This window comes from Loxodonta africana, chromosome 23 (genome assembly GCF_030014295.1).
Source record: "Loxodonta africana isolate mLoxAfr1 chromosome 23, mLoxAfr1.hap2, whole genome shotgun sequence".
Classification (NCBI taxonomy): Eukaryota; Metazoa; Chordata; class Mammalia; order Proboscidea; family Elephantidae; genus Loxodonta; species Loxodonta africana.
Window position 1 is genome coordinate 43,890,824 of NC_087364.1, and position 19,459 is coordinate 43,910,282.

General features: G+C 37.2%; 1 protein-coding gene across 1 annotated transcript in view; it reads right to left on the minus strand.

The window, feature by feature from the left end:
* The window catches only part of WDR49 (WD repeat domain 49), a 202,486-nt gene that overhangs the window by 54,117 nt on the left and 128,910 nt on the right, over positions 1-19,459 (minus strand). The window contains exons 12-16 of the mRNA XM_003416272.3: positions 17,951-18,049; positions 16,082-16,246; positions 13,768-13,955; positions 12,609-12,806; positions 5,855-6,036 (exon numbers count right to left, since the gene is read on the minus strand). Of these exons, the coding sequence (XP_003416320.3) occupies positions 5,855-6,036; positions 12,609-12,806; positions 13,768-13,955; positions 16,082-16,246; positions 17,951-18,049 (832 nt within the window). The remainder of the gene's footprint in view (positions 1-5,854; positions 6,037-12,608; positions 12,807-13,767; positions 13,956-16,081; positions 16,247-17,950; positions 18,050-19,459) is intronic.

Genomic DNA, 19,459 nt, shown 5'->3' on the forward strand with positions numbered 1-19,459 from the left:
TAGGCAGGAAAGAAGGGGGAGGTTGTGATGTGTGGTGCTAAAATGGGTATAGGAAAGAGGAGAGAAAAATAGGAGTCAAAAAAAAAAAAAAGTGAAAAAAGTGCTAAGAGAGGTTGCCGTTGGAGTGGAGAGATGAGAAACGGAGAAAAGGAAAAAAGAAAGAAAACAGGAAAAAGAGAAAAATAACTAGATAAAAATTTGGAAAAAAAAGGGAAAAAGGCCCCCAGGGGTCCCACTTGTGCAGCCACAAAGAAGAGGGAAGTAGCTCCCAGCTGGATAGCATAGCCTGGCTAGAGGGGGTATAGATGTCACACAGCTCCAGGTATTCAGGAGGCAGGAAATGAAGGTAAGTATAGATAAATGAGAACTAAGAAATGAAGAAAGAGAGAAAAAAGAGAGAGAGAGAAAGAGAGAAAGAAAGGAAGGAAGGAAGGGAGGGAGGGAGGGAGGGAGGGAGGAAGGAGAGAGAGAGAAAGAGAGAAAGAAAAAAAAGAAAAAGAAAGAAAGAGAGAGAAAGGAAGGAAGGAAGGAAGGAAGGAAGGAAGGAAGGAAGGAAGGAAGGAAGGAAGGAAGGAAGGAAGGAAGGAGAAAGGAAGAAAGAAAGGGAGAAAGGGGGAGAGAGAGAGAGAAAGAAAGAAAGGAAGGAAGGAAGAAAGAAAAGAAAGGAAGGAAGGAAGAAAGAAACTCTCCCAGGGACCCCACCTACATGGCTGTGCAGATTAGGGGAGTGGCTCCTAAGCCGCGCAGTGCAGCCTGGCTAGAAGGGGCTCCCAAGCATGAAAAGAGAAAGAAAACAAAGAAACAAACAATATGGAGGAAAGCGGAAAAAAGAAAAAAAAAAAAAAAAAGCCCCAGGGATCCCATCAGCGTGGTATCGCAGGCTGGGAGAGTGGTCCCCCAGTAGAGTGGGGCTTCACAGACTTTTAAGAAGAAGCAAAGATGGCACACAGAGCCAGTTGTTCGAGAGAATGGAGGGGGAGGTAGTGGGAGACATGGAAGAAATCAAAAGAAATGGAAAGAAGCAACATCAGCTCAAGGGCCCAGCCAGAGTGGGCAGGGCAAATCCAAGCAGCCCAGGGCGGAAGCAGTTGCCTACCGGCAAAGAGACTGCAGCTGGCAGGAAGAAGAGGAGGCTGAAGACGGGAGAGGGTTGGGGCTAGGAAAGCACAGATCACTCATTACCCAGTGCTCTGTCTCCTGCTGGGAACCTTGTGAAGCTGATTCCCCGTACTCCTTGTCCATCGATCCGCGATGTGGGTGGAACAAATCCAAGTGGCACAGATGCTGCACTTCCCAGCCAGGCAAGCCACTGCAGGCAGCCAGGAAGCTCAGAGGTAGAGCAGCAGAGAGAGGTTGGGGCATGGGAAAGCATGTATCGCTGGTTACTGGGTGCTCTGTCTCCTGCTGGGAGATCCGTGGAGCTGCTTTCCTGATCTCCCTGTCCGCCATTCCCTGACAGGCATCCAAGATGGTGATTCTGTGCTTCTTTAGTTGATAAGGGATCTCTGCACGTATCTCTCCTGTCTGTCTGTCCTCTGTCAGTTTCTTATTCCATTCAGTGTTTGGCTGAGTTCTTTATCTCTTCATTTGACACTTCTGGTTCCAGGAATGACATTTGTCTCTGTTTTATTTAGTTTTTCAGGCCTTTACTATGGAGGGACAGTGTGGTGCTTCTGTCTCTGGTGCCATGTTGGCCGGAAGTCCCACCAATTACTTTTCAATACTTTCACACGACACTAGCCTATTGGGCAGGCAGTAGAGAGTAGTAGAAACCTGTACTGACACTGGAGTCAGAGTTTGGATCCCAGGTTCACCTCTTGTTGACCTGCTCAAGTCACTTAACACCTCTCTGCCTCAGTTTCTTTACCCATTAAATAGGAATGATAGTACTAGCTATGACAGCACTGGGTTTTTGGATGTCCTAGGGCTGCTGTAGTGAGAATTAAATGAGTTAATAAAGTCCTTAGAATAGTTCATAAAATATGGTAAGAGCACAATAAGTGTTGGTTACTATTACTTTAAGTAAGAAAAAGACATTACTTTTCACTCAAAACAGGGAGTTTCAACGACCTAGTAGAGCAAGTTCTAATATTCCTAGGAACTAGGAGTTACTTTTTGATACAACAAAAAGAAAGGAGTTGTGGAACTCCCAAACATAATAATTTGCCACACTGGTACTTTTAAGACTTAAATTTTATGACTTAAAAGTTGAGTAGACTTCCATTTGATTTCATTTTGTCATACACGGACATAGGATAGTTACTGGCACAGATTGTTGGTGAAAGTAGATTTTCAAACCTCAAAGTGTTTTACATCATATTAGGCCTAATTTAAAATGAGATTTTAATGTTTTGTGGATTTTTTTCTCATAACTATCCATCAATTTTATAATTTAATTTCTCACATAAAATCTACTGGCAGAATAATTAGGTAATCAATGACATATAAATAATATTAAATATTTCCTCCCTCTTAACAGTAGTATAGAATTTATAACATCATGATTTCACATGTCTAAGAAGCATTGGAGCCGTTAACCTGGAATTGTCTTTAGCCTCATATAATCTTACTTGCAAACTAACAGAAATTTCTTTTTCATTTCCAATCTGATACTCTCATTCTGTTTTCTAATAATTAACCCTTTCCCCATAATTATTTTTTTAATGGTAGCCAAAAGGAAATGTGTCAAATAACAGTGAGGACAGTAGACTTGCTCTTTGTTACTGTATAGTAAGGAAGATCAATAAGTGAGAGTTTTATAAATGAACAGATTTTGACTAACATTAGGCTATCCTATAATAAAGCGTTGTGAGGATGGTGCAGGACAGTGCAGTATTTCCTTTGCTTTGAGTTGGAATCAACTTGACTGGCACCTGACAACAAACAATACTAAAGAATGGTTCAATAACAAAGAATGCTATCTGTAAGACAGTGAGTGAATTGTCACTTAGAAATATTCAAGAGGCTGGAATGCATTTCTCTTAAGAATGCTGCAGGAATTTAGCCTAGTAGACCTCCAATACCTCTCAACTTCCTTGTCATTATTATGCAGTTCACTGGGAAATACCAACGTTAACAAACGTGGAAAAATGTTCACTTTCACAGTTTAAAAATACAGTTTAAATCAATGGTTTTAAGACAATGATAACATCCAGTGTTTGCTGAGAGTCAGGAAAGCAGCTGTTTTCGTATTCTGTTTGCAGGAGTGCCCCCTGGTTCCTTACTTCAGGGCAGCAATTTAAAAGCACAGGACCCAAAGGCCTTTAAAGCTTTTGACTTAGCAATTACATTTCAAATAATTTATTCTAATGATGAATTCAGTCAGCTACTCTGACAAGTGCATGTAAAGATATTTAAAGAAATCTTTTGCCCATTAAAATCTGTAAATAGTCTAAATGTTTGAAAAGAAGAGAATTGGTTAGTCACACAGTTGTGACCCCAATACCCCGCAGCATGTTTTCTCCTTTTTCAAAATGGGTAACTGAGAGCTTAACATAACTGACCCAGTGACCCAGTGACCCAGTAACATAACTAAGGCCAGGATAAACCTACAAGTTTTTCTTCCTCTGCCTACCTCCTTCACATACCTCTGTTAATGACTTTGTTTTGACCAAAAGTTAATGACTTCGTTCTTTGTTCTAAAACTGACGCAAATAACCTTTTGTTCTGTCCAGACTACCTGTGGCATACAATCCCCCACAGCAAAGTTGGAGCCCAGGTATCAGGTATGTATATCTTTAGCCTAATAAAGAAATATTTGGCAGGGGACTACGAAGACACTTTTAACCCTTGTAAGATTCTATACAAGCTCTAATGTAAAATTGCTCTTTGGGACTCCATAGAGATAGCCTGCGTTGCTGCTGGGTCCCTGGTGATGTATCCCAAACCCAGTGCCGTCAAGTGGATTCCTTAATAAACTTTCTCACTCTTTCTGACTTGGAGTATGTTTCATTGGCTGGACTGCTCCAGGGCACACACCCAGATCAGGTAACGCAATGAATTCCTAGGGAGCCGCTACAAATGTTGACACCTTTGGACACTCGTATTGATTAGTATGGAAATGTGTTTGATGTATATTTGTTTAATTAAGAAAAAGGCTATGTATTATGTAAGTCCCCATTTTTATAAAATTTGGATTTGTATATTTGTAAGTATCCCCAGAACAAGGCCTGGAGAGTAAAATGCCTAAATGTTAGCAACAATTTTGCTACAGATGATTTCTTGTCATATTTTTCTCCTTTCTTTTTTTTGTACTTTGGAATTTTCCCGTAATGAATATGTATTATTCTTGTAATAAAGAAGTGTTCTAACATTATGTTGTCTAAATTATTAGTCTCATTACAATTTTTCTACATTAGAATAATTATGTGAGTTCAGAAACCAAATATTGCTATAAATTAAGAAAAATGAATGTTCACTGTGGTTTTTATTCCTTATTTTATCCATTCAATTATTTTATCTTTTCTTTTTCTAGTGGTAGTATGATTGTTTTCAGAATTGAAAGAAAAAAGTAAACCTATTTCTCTGTATCAGCTGTTAACTTAGCATTAGGACTTCCTATTACTATCTTAAATTCTACATTTATCTTCATGTCCCCAGTACTTAAAATGAAGAGAACTTTTTACCACCTACCTACTTCTCACACATAAGATTATAAAATACCTTAAGCACTATAGAAACTCAGTGTTATATATATGCCACAAGATAATGTTTACCAAGATTTTATCCTGAAAAAAAAAAAACAATCTTTGGAGTTAAGAACATATTTTTAAATCATTTAAGTTGTTCCTTTGTTCTGCTTCTTCCATTTTCCATTGCCTTTTTTCTGTTTTTCCATCTTTTTTTACTGGATTTTCCCCTTCCGTCTTAACATACCGCTGCCTGCATACACATACATCAAATGTGTCTTTTCCTCTTTTCCTCTTTAGTCTTTCTAAATTCTTTCACTTATTTATTTTATTTTACATTTTTTTTTTTTCATATGCGCAAGCACTGGTGTGATTCTCTCTTTAGTTTACTTATTAGGTAAAAAGGCACATTTTTCAGAACACATATCTTATTTTCTTTTTTATCATATTTTTGGTGAAAATATATACACAGCAAAACATACACCCATTTAACAATTTCTACATGTATAATTCAGTGACATTGGTTGCATTCTTCTTGTTGAGTCATCACTTTCGCTATCTCTACCGAACTTTATGAGTCAGAACTGACTCAATGGCAATGGGTTTTTAATGGGACCCAACTTGTTTCACCCCCCCAGTTAACTTAGGCTCACTTTTCCCTAAACTTCTCATCCATACTCTAAAGGTACTATTGTCAATTTTATCTCATATAGGTAATTCTTTAAAAGAGCTCAATTCTCAAGGTAAAAATTTTTTACTAATTGAGCTAAAATGTTGTTTGGGGAAACATGACTTCAAAGGATAATTTTGGTTCAAGGTTTAAAGATTATCTCAGGGCAATAGATTCAGTGATTCTTCCAGGCTCAATGGGTCCAGTGAGACTGGATTTCATAGAAATTTAAAAATCTGTTCCACATTTCCCCCTTTTGACACAACCATATTTTCTTAAAGAGAAATGCCTGTAATTTCAGTATTAGATGGAATCCACAAAGGACTTATTACAGCCGACAACTTTATTGAGCTTGTATGTTTTCTACATAGGATTCCTGGACATGTTCCAGGGAGAAGTGACAGATGAACCCGAAAAGCTGATTCAGTTAGTTCAATAATTCTTAAATGAGCAGTCTGGACATTTCACAGAGCACAGAAGGTAGTTTGGGACAATCTTAATCTCATAGACTAGGAAAACTCCAGTTGACATCTGAGTAATATTTAAAATTACTTACTTGTATGTTGAGTCATCTTTGTTTTTCTTATCGTGTAGAGAATGTTCTGTTGGGCCTAAACATAATTCTTCCTTAGAAAGTAAAGGAATTGTCCTTATGCTTTTCTCTTGAATTTCACTTTCCCTTAAGTTCGTATCTCTTTTTGGAAGGGAAATACAATCTTCTATTTGCCAGTGCTTTGCCTGAAAAAAACAAAGAGATGTATTTTATTTTTTATCAAATACTCAATGAGTGCCTACTTTTTTTAGTCTTAAAATAGTTGAAATCCTGAGGACGCAAGAAAAGAATAAGACATGGTTCCTGGCCTCAAAGACCTTCTGCCTTTCAGGGATATATACATTGAACTTTAATAAATGTAGGAAGTGTTAAGAGACGTAAGAAAGACTGAAAAACTGCCTGGAGAGGTAACACTGTACTACCCAAAAAAATTTACCATTTCACTTTAGAATCCTGAATGTTAAGGTGTATATTTACAAAAAAAAAGTATGTTGAAAAATTGGCAGAGTTAATTTTTCCTACAAATACTTTCTTTGCATCTCACCTCCTAAAATCAAAAAGAAACATTCACCTTCAAAAGTCAGTCCAAATATTGAGAATTTTTTCCAGAAAATATATGTTATATGATTGTTTTCACATATCTTGGCTACAACTCTTAATATGCATCCATCTAACAACAGCTCACCATTGATAATCTATTTCATATTTTGAATACAGAGCCCATTTCCTTGTATCAATTCACACTGGCACACGGGAATGCACCTGAGGACATTTCGTTGTTATTGTGTGCTGTGGAATCAATTCTGATGCATTCTGACCCCATAGGACAGATAGAACTTTCCCATAGGGTTTTCTAGGCTGAAATGTTTACAAGAACATGTAGCCAGGTCTTTTCTCCCATGAAGCAGCTGGTGGGTTTGAACTGCTGACTTTTGAGATAGCAGCTGAGCACTTAACACTTGAGCCATTGAGGCCTGAGAACATAGCCTGTGTGATATTAACTTTGGACATTCCGAGGATATTTAACTGGCCTACAAACTGAGCAGACATTTCATCAGAGTTTGCAAAGTGAAATGCCTACAGGGCCAGACAGATAGTGTAGACGAGTGAATCAGGCTTCATATAAGATGACAAACAGCAAATGAAATTCAGCAATAGAGTTGACAGTCAAGAGGAAAAAGTGGGAACTGCAGTGAACTGGAGAGAACCTATTTAATATAAAGAGGGCCATATATACTACATACTACATGGGAATAGCATATGTTCTTTTTCAAGAGAAGACAGAAATCTGGATCTTTTTATAAAACCACTCGATGTTTAAATGTAGTCAACTAAATCAAATTTTAAAAACTGGGTAAATAAGCATAAAGGCACTGGCCATCATACCAATTAGACGAGGATGAGTGGAGATGCCAGGACACAAATGCCACCCAACACAACAGTCGTTAGTGCTTGAGGAGGGGCCAGATAGTAGAGCAGGTTTCATCTAATTTCTTTTTGTCCAACAAGCATCTGACAGTTTTCTGGAAAAATGTGTGTCTCTGGGTAAATCAACCCCATTCCTATTTTTCTGACTCTAGAAATAGACACACGACACCACTTACTTTTAAAAATCCAACTAGAAACCCAACCTAAGATCAATAGCTATGTTATAAAAGTGTTTCATGGTTCTTTTAAATAAAACTTCTTTCATAAAATAATGGAATCACATTACATTAAATTTTAAATACTTTATCAGACTACATGCAACTGGAAAATTAGGTGAATTTAGGAAATTATAGAACATTACTGCTTTTTATCCTGATTATTCTTTTTTCCCTGTTTTTTTAGACTATAAGTCAAATGTATCATTCAAATATAGGGCAGGTGTGCAAAATACAAATTTGTACTAAGGTACAAATCAAATTTGTTCAATAAAGCTCATTCTGGTCCTCATTATATTTACTCATTGGGCCCCTTCCCTGTCTTATCTATGTATGTCTGTTTCCTATAACTTGCTGGTCTTTCTGTAAAAGAGTGTCACTTCTTACACACCATGAGGAGGACGTTCGCCGCTGCTGTTTTCAGCTGTCTGATAATTTATTATCGTCTCTCCTGTACCCTTCCCTCCTCCCTGTGCTCTCTCTCTCTTTCTCTCACTTTGTCTCATACCCATACTTAAGACAGCTTGATAAAAAAAAAAAAAATGAGTGCTTAAAAAAAAAAGTTCAACAGAAGGGACTAGAAAACCCAGCTGTCCCCAGCTTTGCCCAGTTTGTAAATCTAACTCTGGTGGATCTTTTCCTGTCTTTAGAAAGAAGAGAAAAAAAACTATTTTCATGCCAGCTTTTTGGGGATGAACTCCTTCAAAGAGAGAGAGATGTTACAAAAATAACTAATGAAAAATACCAAAAGCAGGCTGTTGCTAGGTGCTGTTGAGTTGTTTCCGACTCATAGCGACCCTAAGTACAACAAAACAAAATAGTGCTCAGTTCTGTGCCATCCTCACCATAATTGCTATGTCTGAGCTCATTATTGTAGTCGCAGTGTCAATCCATTTCCTTGAGAGTTCCCTCTTTTTTGTTGACTCTCTACTTTACTGAGCATGATGTCCTTCTCTACGAACTGGTCCCTTCTGATAACACGTCCAAAGTATGTGAGATGAAGTCTCACCATTCTTGCTTCTAAGGAGCATCCTGGTTGTACTTCTTCCAAGATAGATTTGATGTTCCTTCTTCTGGCAGTCCGTGGTATATTCAATATTCTTCACCAACACCATAATTCAAAGGCATCAATTCTTTGGCCTTCCTTAGCCATTGTCCAGCTTTCACATGAATATGAAGTGATTGAAAATACCACAGCTTGGTTCAGGAACATCTTAGTCCTCAAGTTGACACCTTTGCTTCTTAACACTTTAAAGAGATCTTTTGCAGCAGATTTGCACAGTGCAGTATGTCATTTTATTTCTTGACAGCTGCTTCCATGAGCATTGATTGTGGATCAAGAAAAATGAAATCCTTGACAACTTCAATCTTTCCTCTGTTTATCATGATATTGCTTATTGGTCCGGTTGTGAGGAGTTTTGTTTTCTTTAGGTTGAGGTATAATCCATACTGAAGGCTGTAGTCTGTGATCTTCACCAGGCCTCTTTGCTTTGAGCAAGCAGGTTATGTTATTTTTATATCACAGGTTGTTAGTGAGTCTTCTTCCAATCCTGATGTAGTGTTCTTCATATAATCCATCTTCTCAAATTATCTGCTCAGCATACATATTGAGTAAGTATGGTGAAAGGATACAACCCTGATGCACACCTTTACTGATTTTAAGCCATGCAGCATCTCCTTATTCTATGCACAGGTTCCTTATCAGCAAAATTAAGTGTCCTGGAATTTCCATTTTTCGCAAGGTTATCCAGAATTTGTTATGATCCACACAGTTCAATACCTTTGCACAGTCAATAAAACACAGGTAAACATCTTCCTGGTATTCTCTGCTTTCAGCCAAGATCTATCTGACATCAGTAATGATATCCCTCGTTCCACGTCCTCTTCTGAATCTGGCTTGAATTTTTGGCAATTCCCTGTTAACATATTGCTGCAACAATTTTTTAAAATTTTCTTCAGCAAAATTTTACTTGTGTGTGATATTAATGATATTGTTCAATAATTTCTGCATTCTGTTGGATCACCGTTCTTTCAAATGGCACAAATATGGGTCTATCCTAGTCGGTTGGCCAGGTAGCTGTCTCCCAGATTTCTTGGCATAGACAAGTAAACGCTTCCAGCATTGCATCATTTGTTGAAATATCTCAGTTGGTATTCCATCAATTCCCGGAGCCTCGTTTTTCGCCAATGCCTTCAGTGCTACTTGAATTTCTTCCTTCGGTGCCATTGGTTCTTGATAATATGCTACCTCCTGAAGTGGTTGAACGTTGACCAATTATTTTTGGTACATTGACTCTGTGTATTCCTTCCATCTTCTTTTGATGTTTTCTGTGTCATTCAAATACTTCGCCCATAGAATCCTTCAATATTGCAACTCCGGACTTGAATTTTCTCTTTAGTTCTTTCAGCCTGAGGAATCCCAAGAGTGTTCTTCCCTTTTGGTTTAATAATTTCAGGTCTTTGCACATTTCATTATAATACTTTACTTTGTCTTCTTGAGCTGCCTTTTGAAATCTTCTGTTCAGCTCTTTTACTTCATCATTTCTCCTGTTCGCTTTAGCTACTGTGCATTCAAGGACAAATTTGAGTCTCTTCTGACATTCATTTTCTTTCTTTCCTGTTTTTTAAAGAACTTTTTGCTTTCTTCATGTATGATGTCCTTGCACAACTCGTCTGATCTTCAGTCGTTAGTGTTTAATGCATCAAATCTATTCTTGAGATGGTTTCTAAATTCAAGTGGTATATACCCAAGGTCATACTTTGGCTCTCATGGACCTGTTTTAATTTTCTTTAGCTTCAACTTAAACTTGTGTATGAGCAACTGATGATCTGTTCCACAGCCGGCCCCTGGCATTGTTCTGACTGATGATATTGAACTTCTCCATCATCTCTTTCCACAGATGTAGTCAATTTGATTCTTGTGTATTCTGTCTGCTGTTTATGTTGTTCAAAAATGGTACTTGTAATGAAGAAGCCTTTGCTTTGAAAATTTCTAACATGCGATCTCCAGCATTGTTTCTATCACCAAGGCCACATTTTCTAACTACTGGTCCTTCTTCTTTGTTTCCAACTTTCACATTCCAATCACTAGTAATTATCAATGCATCTTGATTGCATGTCTGATCAATTTCAGACTACAAAATCTGGTAAAAATCTTCAATTTCTTCATCTTTGGGCTTAGTGGGTGGTGCATAAATCTTAATAATATTCATATTAACTGGCCTTCCTTATAGGTATATGGATATTTATCCTGTCACTGACAGCATTGTACTTCAGGATAGATCTTGCAAAGTTCTTTTTGATGATAAACAAGAGGCCATTCCTCTCCAATTTTCCTTCCTGGCAGAGTAGACCATATGATTGTTTGATTCAAAATGGGTCAATACCAGTCCATTTCAGCTCGATAATGTCTACGATATCAATCTTTATGTATTCCATTTCATTTTTGACAATCTTCAGTTTTCCTAGATTCATCAAAAGCATAAAAATGAACAATTTTACCAAAACTATTTATAATTAAAATAAAATTTAACCTTGCATTGTGTCAGATGGGCATAGTTTACATGACATCTGCACCTAGAGTGGTCTTATTTCTTACTTTAACGCCTTGTCATGGACTTATTTTACTCCAGGCACCACCTACTTGATGACACTTTGTTTCTTTACTTGTCATTCAAACCTCCACTTCATCTCACCAGAGTTCTTGTTGCATTGTAGCAATGTCAGCGTTGCACCAGCTTCTTCAACGGCCAGAAGCAGCCTTCTAGTTCTTTTTTTGGTCCGAATGCTAGCCTCGCCTCACCCTGTCTCGCCCACCAACATGTACCCACACACCATTTGATTTCCCACTGAGCTGCTGTTTTTCCTGACAAAGTCTAGCACTTGGCTTATTTTTATAGAAGTGACTGAAGAAGCGTTTGAGTGTTGTATTGAGACACAAGTGTTGCCCAGCCAAATGTGGACTCCCTTCCCTCAATGTTTTATCTGTTTTCCATCCTCCTCCATGCATTCTATACAATTTGAAGGGATGTATAGGATTCTTTCAATACAGGTTGACATTATCAGAGTGACTTCACAAATTCAGCAACAACAGACCTTGTCTCCCAACACTAAAAGTTGTGTTGTCACAGGACGAGTGGTACCTGAGCCTAGTGAATAAAACCAAGCCAGCTGCCCAGAGAGAAATTGTGGTTTTAGCCTTAACTTTATAGCACTACGTATGGAACAGTGCTTGCTGAAAATGATCAGACACATTTTGTCTCCAAAAGCACAAAGGTAACAGGGGTAACATTTCCATGAAAAGAAAAGAAAGGAAGAATAGAAATGTAAGACAATGAATATTTCTTTTCTTCAATGCTCCCCACATCCATTTTATTCCGTGGGCAGGTGTAAATCAGAGCTTAGCCTTATGAGCAACAGGAGTTAAAAGCAGAAGTTCTAAAGTGAGCTAGCCTGAGTTAAAAACTAAACTCTACCATTTATTAGCTTCTGAGAGCTCAATTTACCCAAATGCTCTCTGCCTCTGTTTTCTCATTTGTAAAATGGGAATAATAAGAGTTCCTCACTCATGGGGCAATTGTGATGATTAAATAATCCATGTAAAGACCTTAGAACAGGGTTCCAGGCACACAGAAAAAAATCAGCAAATGTTAGCTATTATTTTGGCAGGGGTAGACCTGATAAGTAGGAAGGTTTGGTTTTTATAAAATTTTCTATATTTGTTTATTAGCTTGATTATTACTTTGCATTCCTAGTTGAATATTTGTTTAATAACACGGTAATTTTATCCACATTGTAATTTTAGTAAATATTGAAACTGCAGGAATTAATTTCTTTTTCTTAGAAGTCCTATAATATTTTGAGCTGCACAGAGCCACCATCTTTACACGTCTCTGGTGTCCTCCACTTGATGGAACAGCTATGGCTAATAGCACAAGGGACAAGAGATACCTGGAGCTACAGATTCAGAAATGGAACCTGTTCAGAAATGTTCATTTAATGACTAACAAACATTGAACAGTAGACAAGATTCAAATGGAAATCAACCCAAGTTCATACTAAATGTCAAGTAAATACTAGGATAAAAAAAAAAAAAAAAGAAGCACTATTCCTACCTGACCAAAAATCCCAACAGGAGAACCGCAAACATCAGTCACAGAAATGCTGCAATCTGCAGAGGAGGAAATGATCAGCCATCGGCCACCCAGCTCACACATCTCTAGGCAAATTATCCGGTCTTCATGGGGTTGGAAAGATCTGATCAGAGTAGGGGGCTGCGTGACTTTGTTCTTACTGGAATTAAGGCAGTACTCCTGAATGATGAAAAATGCCAGGATTGTAGAAGAAATCCAAATATTAAATACTTACTGGGGTATAGCACTTGTTTTTTATTTTTTAGAGTCTGAGAAGGAAATGAGAAAAGGTTACATTTGGGAACAATATACTGTAATTCAAATGCAAAAGAAAAGTTCATGATAACAGAGGTAAAAATCTATCAAGAGTAAGAAAAAAAAAAATTCTAACCAATTTCACTGGCTCCAGAGTGAAAAGAAAGGGGAGGAGACTGAAAAAAATATATATAGTAAAGGCAATTATTTGATTGCAATGAACTTAATCGTATATTAAAAAAAAAAAAACTCATTGTCATCGAGTCAATTTTGACTCACAGAGACCCTCTAGAACAGAGCAAAACTGTTGTGCAGGGCTTCCAAGGCTGTAATCTTTACAGAAGCAGTCTACCTCATCTTTCTCCTGAGGAGCAGCTGTTATGTTTAGCAGCTGAGTGCTAAACTGCTAATACCACCAGGGCTCCTGTAACCATATATAGTCAGTCACATATTATATAGTTTTATAATATTATTAGAAAATTAAGCTAATAATCAGTGACACAAAAAACTTCAACTCAGGATAAAATGTCAGATGAAAAGCCCATATTCATTAAAGGTATGTTTACAGTCTTATTTCAAATAAGATATATCTTATTAATGTATGTTCAGACAATGCTATAGTGCCTTACTGAGGATATTGCATTCCTAAATTGGGCAATTGACTTGATTATATATTAACAGAAGATTTTCAATATTGAGATAAATCTGTTTGTTTTTCTCCATAAATTATTTATGTCTCTTGTCATTACATGTGAATGTTTTCTTTAAAATATTCAAGCTGAACATTTCTCCTTTTATTCAGGAGACAGACATGACCTTCCTAATAGTTATCTGCAACAAAGGCAATAAAAAATAACAAAGATTATGTGAGAAAATTTCTATTTACCTCTATATTCCAGATTTTCAACCATCCATCAAGATCTCCTGTGACAAGGTATCGATTCAATTTATCAATAGACATAATAATGGATCCAACTCCACTATGAGCCACAAATTCAGCCAGAAGTTGTTTCTTAAATGTATCCCAAAATCTGACATAACCAGATCCTCCACATGATACAAGGTTAGCTCCTTCTAACATGTAAATGAAAAATCTAATTAGACAACTGTAACAAATACAAGAAGCAACATCTTCAGTATCTTGCCCCAAGGAAAATGTATAGGCATTGAAGAGGCAGGCATTCCCAGAATCAATTCTCAAAACAGTCAGCCATTTTAATTCTTTCAAATATAAAATGGAGATAACCCTATGATAACACCACTGGGTTGTGGTGTGTATTAAATAACATAGGAAATGGAAAATGTTCCATTGAATTTAGTTTCATTCCCTTTCCTTCATTCATTATTCAGATAATTTATAAAATTAGATGGAATTCATTAGATTCCTCAAATAAAATTATTAAACATTAATTTCAACATTCCAATAATACTCTGGTTACATAAAACCCAATGTCTTTAATAACCCACTGGATGCATGCACCAAAGAAGTGAAATATCTCTTTCATAGAGTTAGATACATATATGTAGTTATACCAGCCTGGCTATTGGTTTTTATTTCTCTATATAGCAGCAAACTTAGAGTTCGATCTGCTACCTTGTTTTTAATTTTTTTATCAAGAATTCATTTTAAGTCATATGGAACCCCTTTTCATTTGTTCATAGGTCTAGAACTAAGCTTTTCATTCTCAATTTTTATATGCTTTGTAGAGTATTTTACCTAAATTATTATTCTGCACAAAGTTATTATTATTATTTGTTAAATCTGTAGATGACTTCTAGTTCACTTCACAAATGTACTGCCAATTAACAATCATGTCTATTTAAGGTAGAAACAATGGCATATAGACGATTCAGTGGAAACGATTTGGGAATACTGATAATTAAGAAGAATTAGTGTCCAGAAAATGAGAGCAATTCTGGCATAATTGTGAAAATAGATGAGTTCCAGAAAATAGAAAGTTTTAAGATCTAACCATTTCAAAGTCTATCTAAATATTCCACAATGTTTCTAAAACTCTATGGTGGTATATACATTTATTGGTTCTTAATGTTCAAAATGTTTATATGGAAATAATGCATATTTTCCATCAGAAAAACAGATATGAGTGACTATCAAAACACGGTTTAGATATGTTCGTTTATTTTTTCAAGCATGTAACTCATATACATGACTAGATTCCAAATATTTTTTAAAAGACTTCTCAAATGCAGTTATTTTAGATGAAAGCTCAAAAAATATGTATTATTCTCAAAAGCAGATTTTTATTCTGCGAAGATGCACGCTAAATCAACACAATGCTATGGCAGTCGTTGAAAACAAAGAGGGAATTAAGCAACTGCTTATTTTATCTATATAATATCAAGTAACTGCAATCAATCATACAGCAGCACCAATGTTACCATATACCTCAGCAGAAGATCTAACCAGGACCCTGACTTTTTCTGGAAAGTATACACACACACACACACACACACACACACACAGAGGTATCAAGCCAGAGAGCAGGTAACTCTTGTCCTGGGATCAGCAGTTATCTCAAAGTATGCTATTGCTCCATCTCTAAGCTCTCCCATTATTTTCTCTCTGCCCATTTGATACCAGATGCCTGAACCATCAGTCTCAGACTCTTCCGCCTTGTATATAAGAGTACATTTCTCTCTGTGCCCCTGCCCCACTGAAAACCTATGTATGCCATGGCTAGGACACCAGCTCAATGCTGCCCATGTCAATAGTTTGCCAGGTTTCTGGCATGGCGGTTAAACACTCAGCTTCTAACCAAAAGGTGGGCAGTTCAAACCCACCAGCCACTCTTTGGGAGAAAGATGCAGCAATCTGCTTCCATAAAGATTATAGCCTGGGAAACCCTATGGGGCAGTTCTACTCTGCTCTATAGGGTCAAAATCAACTCAATGGCAAGGGGTTGGTTTTTGGTTGATTTTTGTTTTTTTTAATCTTCACATATGCAGCATTGTACAAACTGGTAGTAAAATTTAGTCTGACTCCTATCCTTGCCCCATCTACTCAACCCCAACCTCTGGCCTTGGCCTCCCATGACCCAGTACTAACTGTTAGGTAGATGTTATGACAAACTCTACAAGACCTAAATAGAAATATATTGAACTTTCTTTGTTGCTCCCTTTTCCACTATTTTACACTACATCAAAGCAGTCTATAATCAAAATATAAATATATATTTCACCTGTTACTGCAATGTTTGTTCTCGCTTCAAGGAAGCAAAGCCTCATAACAGCATTATTGCCCTCAGTGTCAATCTCAGAGGAGTAAGCTCCAAGGTTGGCCTGGTCTGCGATGGGGGTGGTGGGCCTGCTCCTGCCAGCACTGAGAAGCTTATGAGGCTCTGTGTCTGTGAGGGAAACAAAGCTAAGTATCTTAATGAAGAGAAACATCTGCTTTTCAAACTATTGCCTATTAAAAACAGCAAGTCTGCCTCCATCACTGTCTTGGATGACTCCATTAAGTTTCATAATAGATTTTCAATCAACAACATCCATCAAGCCTCTGTAGTATTTCATTCATTTCCTCAACCACAACCTGAAGGATGGTTTGATTTCATTTTCATTTTGCATATTCCGTTCACATGATTTCCCATGATATGAATTAATAGGAACTTCATTTTGAGTCACTGTTAACATCTTAGAACTCCTGATGTGCTCAAAACAAGTGTAATTCTAATATCATGGCATTTCAGCTTATTAATCATTAATATTAATCCTACAAATATTTTAATGAGCATGAGATGTTATGACGATTTAAATGTATTAAAATGATCAGTTTCTAGCAATACTATTTGTTAGTGAGTTACCCTGGAGAGGACATTCCTGTTTTCAATTATGTAAAGACATCTTCTCCAGGCCACACTAATGAACACTAGGAAGAGCCATCGTGGAGCCCATGAGTAGTATTTACATAGTTATGCAAAAAAAAATCTCTGAAGAGTTATTTTCCAAAATTTGGAAGCAAGAAATCTATAGAATGTCTCTTTGTGTGTTTTAGAAATTTAACATTATCTACTTTTCCCTCTTATCTATTTTTCTGTGTATTTAATGGTAGCCACAATTAGGTTTGCTCTAGAGCAAGATGGTACTCTCCTGAAGGCCAGTGTAAAGGAAGAGGCAGAATTCCACCCTCTCTATGGAAGATTTGTCGTTGTTAGTTGCCGTCAAGTCAATTGACGACCCCATGTGACCCCATGCTATGGCAGGTTTAATGAACCCTATTGGTTAATGGTTGGCTCTTTGTTCACAAAGCAGGTCAGAGCTTTGTGTCTGCAGCCATGCAATCCCTACATCTCTGAAGTTGGTTTTCTTCCTCTTCACACATTACCTCCTCAGCTTTCCAGGAGAAGTTGTATCTGAGGATCAGTCCTTTCCTAAGGTCCAGTCCAGCCTCTGTGAGTTTATGCAATTGAGACAGCAGAATCTCACTGGGCCATGAAGAATGACATATTCATTAACCAAATAAATTAGTCTAAGGAAAAGCCTACCTGAAACTAAAGTAAAACATGAAAGGCAATTGTCAAGACATTTTGCTTAAGTATAAAATATTGATGTGCTCTGCTTAACTCCCATAAAATATACCTCCGTCTAATGGTTCTTACAGGTTTCTAAAGCAAGGAATAATTTAAGATTTCCAGGTGGCATAATATTTAATACAAGCTCTAGATTGAACCTGAGCAGCCTATTAAATGAGTGTGTTCCCGTTTTCCTACCAAGGAGTACCCAAGGTTCAGTCAAAGGCAGCTTGGCAAGGTTTATTGGCAAAAACTAAACTGGATAAAAGTGAAAGTCCTGCTCCCTGATGTCAGTGATTCAGAAATGCTGATGTGACATAAAGAGAAGAAATGGCACACCATGGAGAATTTGCTAAGCCAAGTAAATCTCAAGGTTCTTTTTAGTCACTTTGACAAGACTGTGATATCACTAATCCCTTGTGCTTATAGCCAATCATCTATAATTTAAAAGCAAGCTTCATCAGATACGTGCATAAACAACAAGGTCTACTGTGGCTTGACTCAGCCACATCATTTTAGTTTCAAACTTGCACTCACCCAATTTTGATTTTAGCAGCCTCTGGTAATCAGGGTGAAGGACGTGGTGAGCATTTTCTGTGCTATTGTTCCACAGAATGATTTCTCCATCGTAACTTCCTACATAAAGCAGCATGGAGAAGATAAATTGCCAGAAAATTAAAGACAAAATATAAGCAACAGTATTTCGAAGTTGTTATCTCAATATATTTTTGGAGACATGAATAAATAATGATAGTTAATACTGGGTTTTTTTAAATATGTTTATTAAACTTCACAGCTTAAAATGGCTTTCACACACAATATCTCATTTGATCTTCACAACGTACCTGTACAGTTGGTATGGTAGAAATACCTGTTATACTATTTTATTTTATCATAGTAAGACATTCAGAGTAAAGGCTTTGGAGTTAAACAGCTTGAGTTTGAGTCCTGGTTATTCCATCTACAAGCTGTGTCACCTTAGGCAATTTATTTAACTCTACTTGTTACCTCAATTTCCTCATCTATAAAACTGAGTTAAAACTGTATGTATCTCATAGTGTTGCTTGTGAGGATTGAAGAGTACCAAAAAAAAAAATTTTTTTTTCTTTTTTTAGAATAGTGCCTAGTATATTAGTACTGAAAAAGTGTTAATAATATTATTATCATTACTTTTTATTATTGAGTGAGGACAAGTAATTCAGGTCCTCCTAGATCAAGCCAAGGGTTTCTGTTCCCCACAAATCTGTGTGTGTGAGTGTGGGTATGTTTGTGTGTGTGTTCTCCTCATTACCTCCCTCCTATATTTTTTATTGAATATTGCTTTTTCTAATTCCAAAATTTTTCCAGCAGAAAGTCCTTCGCTACTGCTCCCCACAGAGACAGAGAAAAGTCCAAGGAGTGAGACTAAGTCTGGCCAAGCCTGACCTGGGGAGGATCAATGAGTGTCCAGACTGCTGCTCTTAGCAGCTCAGTAAGATAGCTACCCACTGAGCAGAGAGTTCATATCAACTGAAGAGCAGAAGAGAAGAGCTGAGTTTGGGTGATGCACAGATGGTGTTTTTCTTGGAAGTTGGAGAGAAAAGAGAGAAACACATGCTAAACTCTGTAGCTCTGTGGATCGTCCTGGAAAGATCAACCTATGTAACTCACAGCTTGGCCAAGAGGATAGATTTCATCTGTCCAAGGAGGTGTCCATCTTCTAGAATTTTCAAATGGTTTACTTGCAAGGTGCCTGACCAAACGTTTTCACATACGACTGATGGGATGCAAATAAATGAAGAGATATCCTATTCACCAATACCGACTCACCATCCAAGTGGAAGGATGGGTAAGATACAGTAAAATCTACAACCACAACACTGCAATAATATTTTATGACACTTTCACAATAACACCACGAAGACTTATACTTCACTGTTTCCATCACATTTCATTACTTGATACTGTCTGCAGAGGTGGACTTCCAGTACCTATAAAGGTACAAAAGCAAACTCAATACAGAGTTGACCTATCAGAAGGTAATCAAGTAAGTCCTGAAAAAAAAAA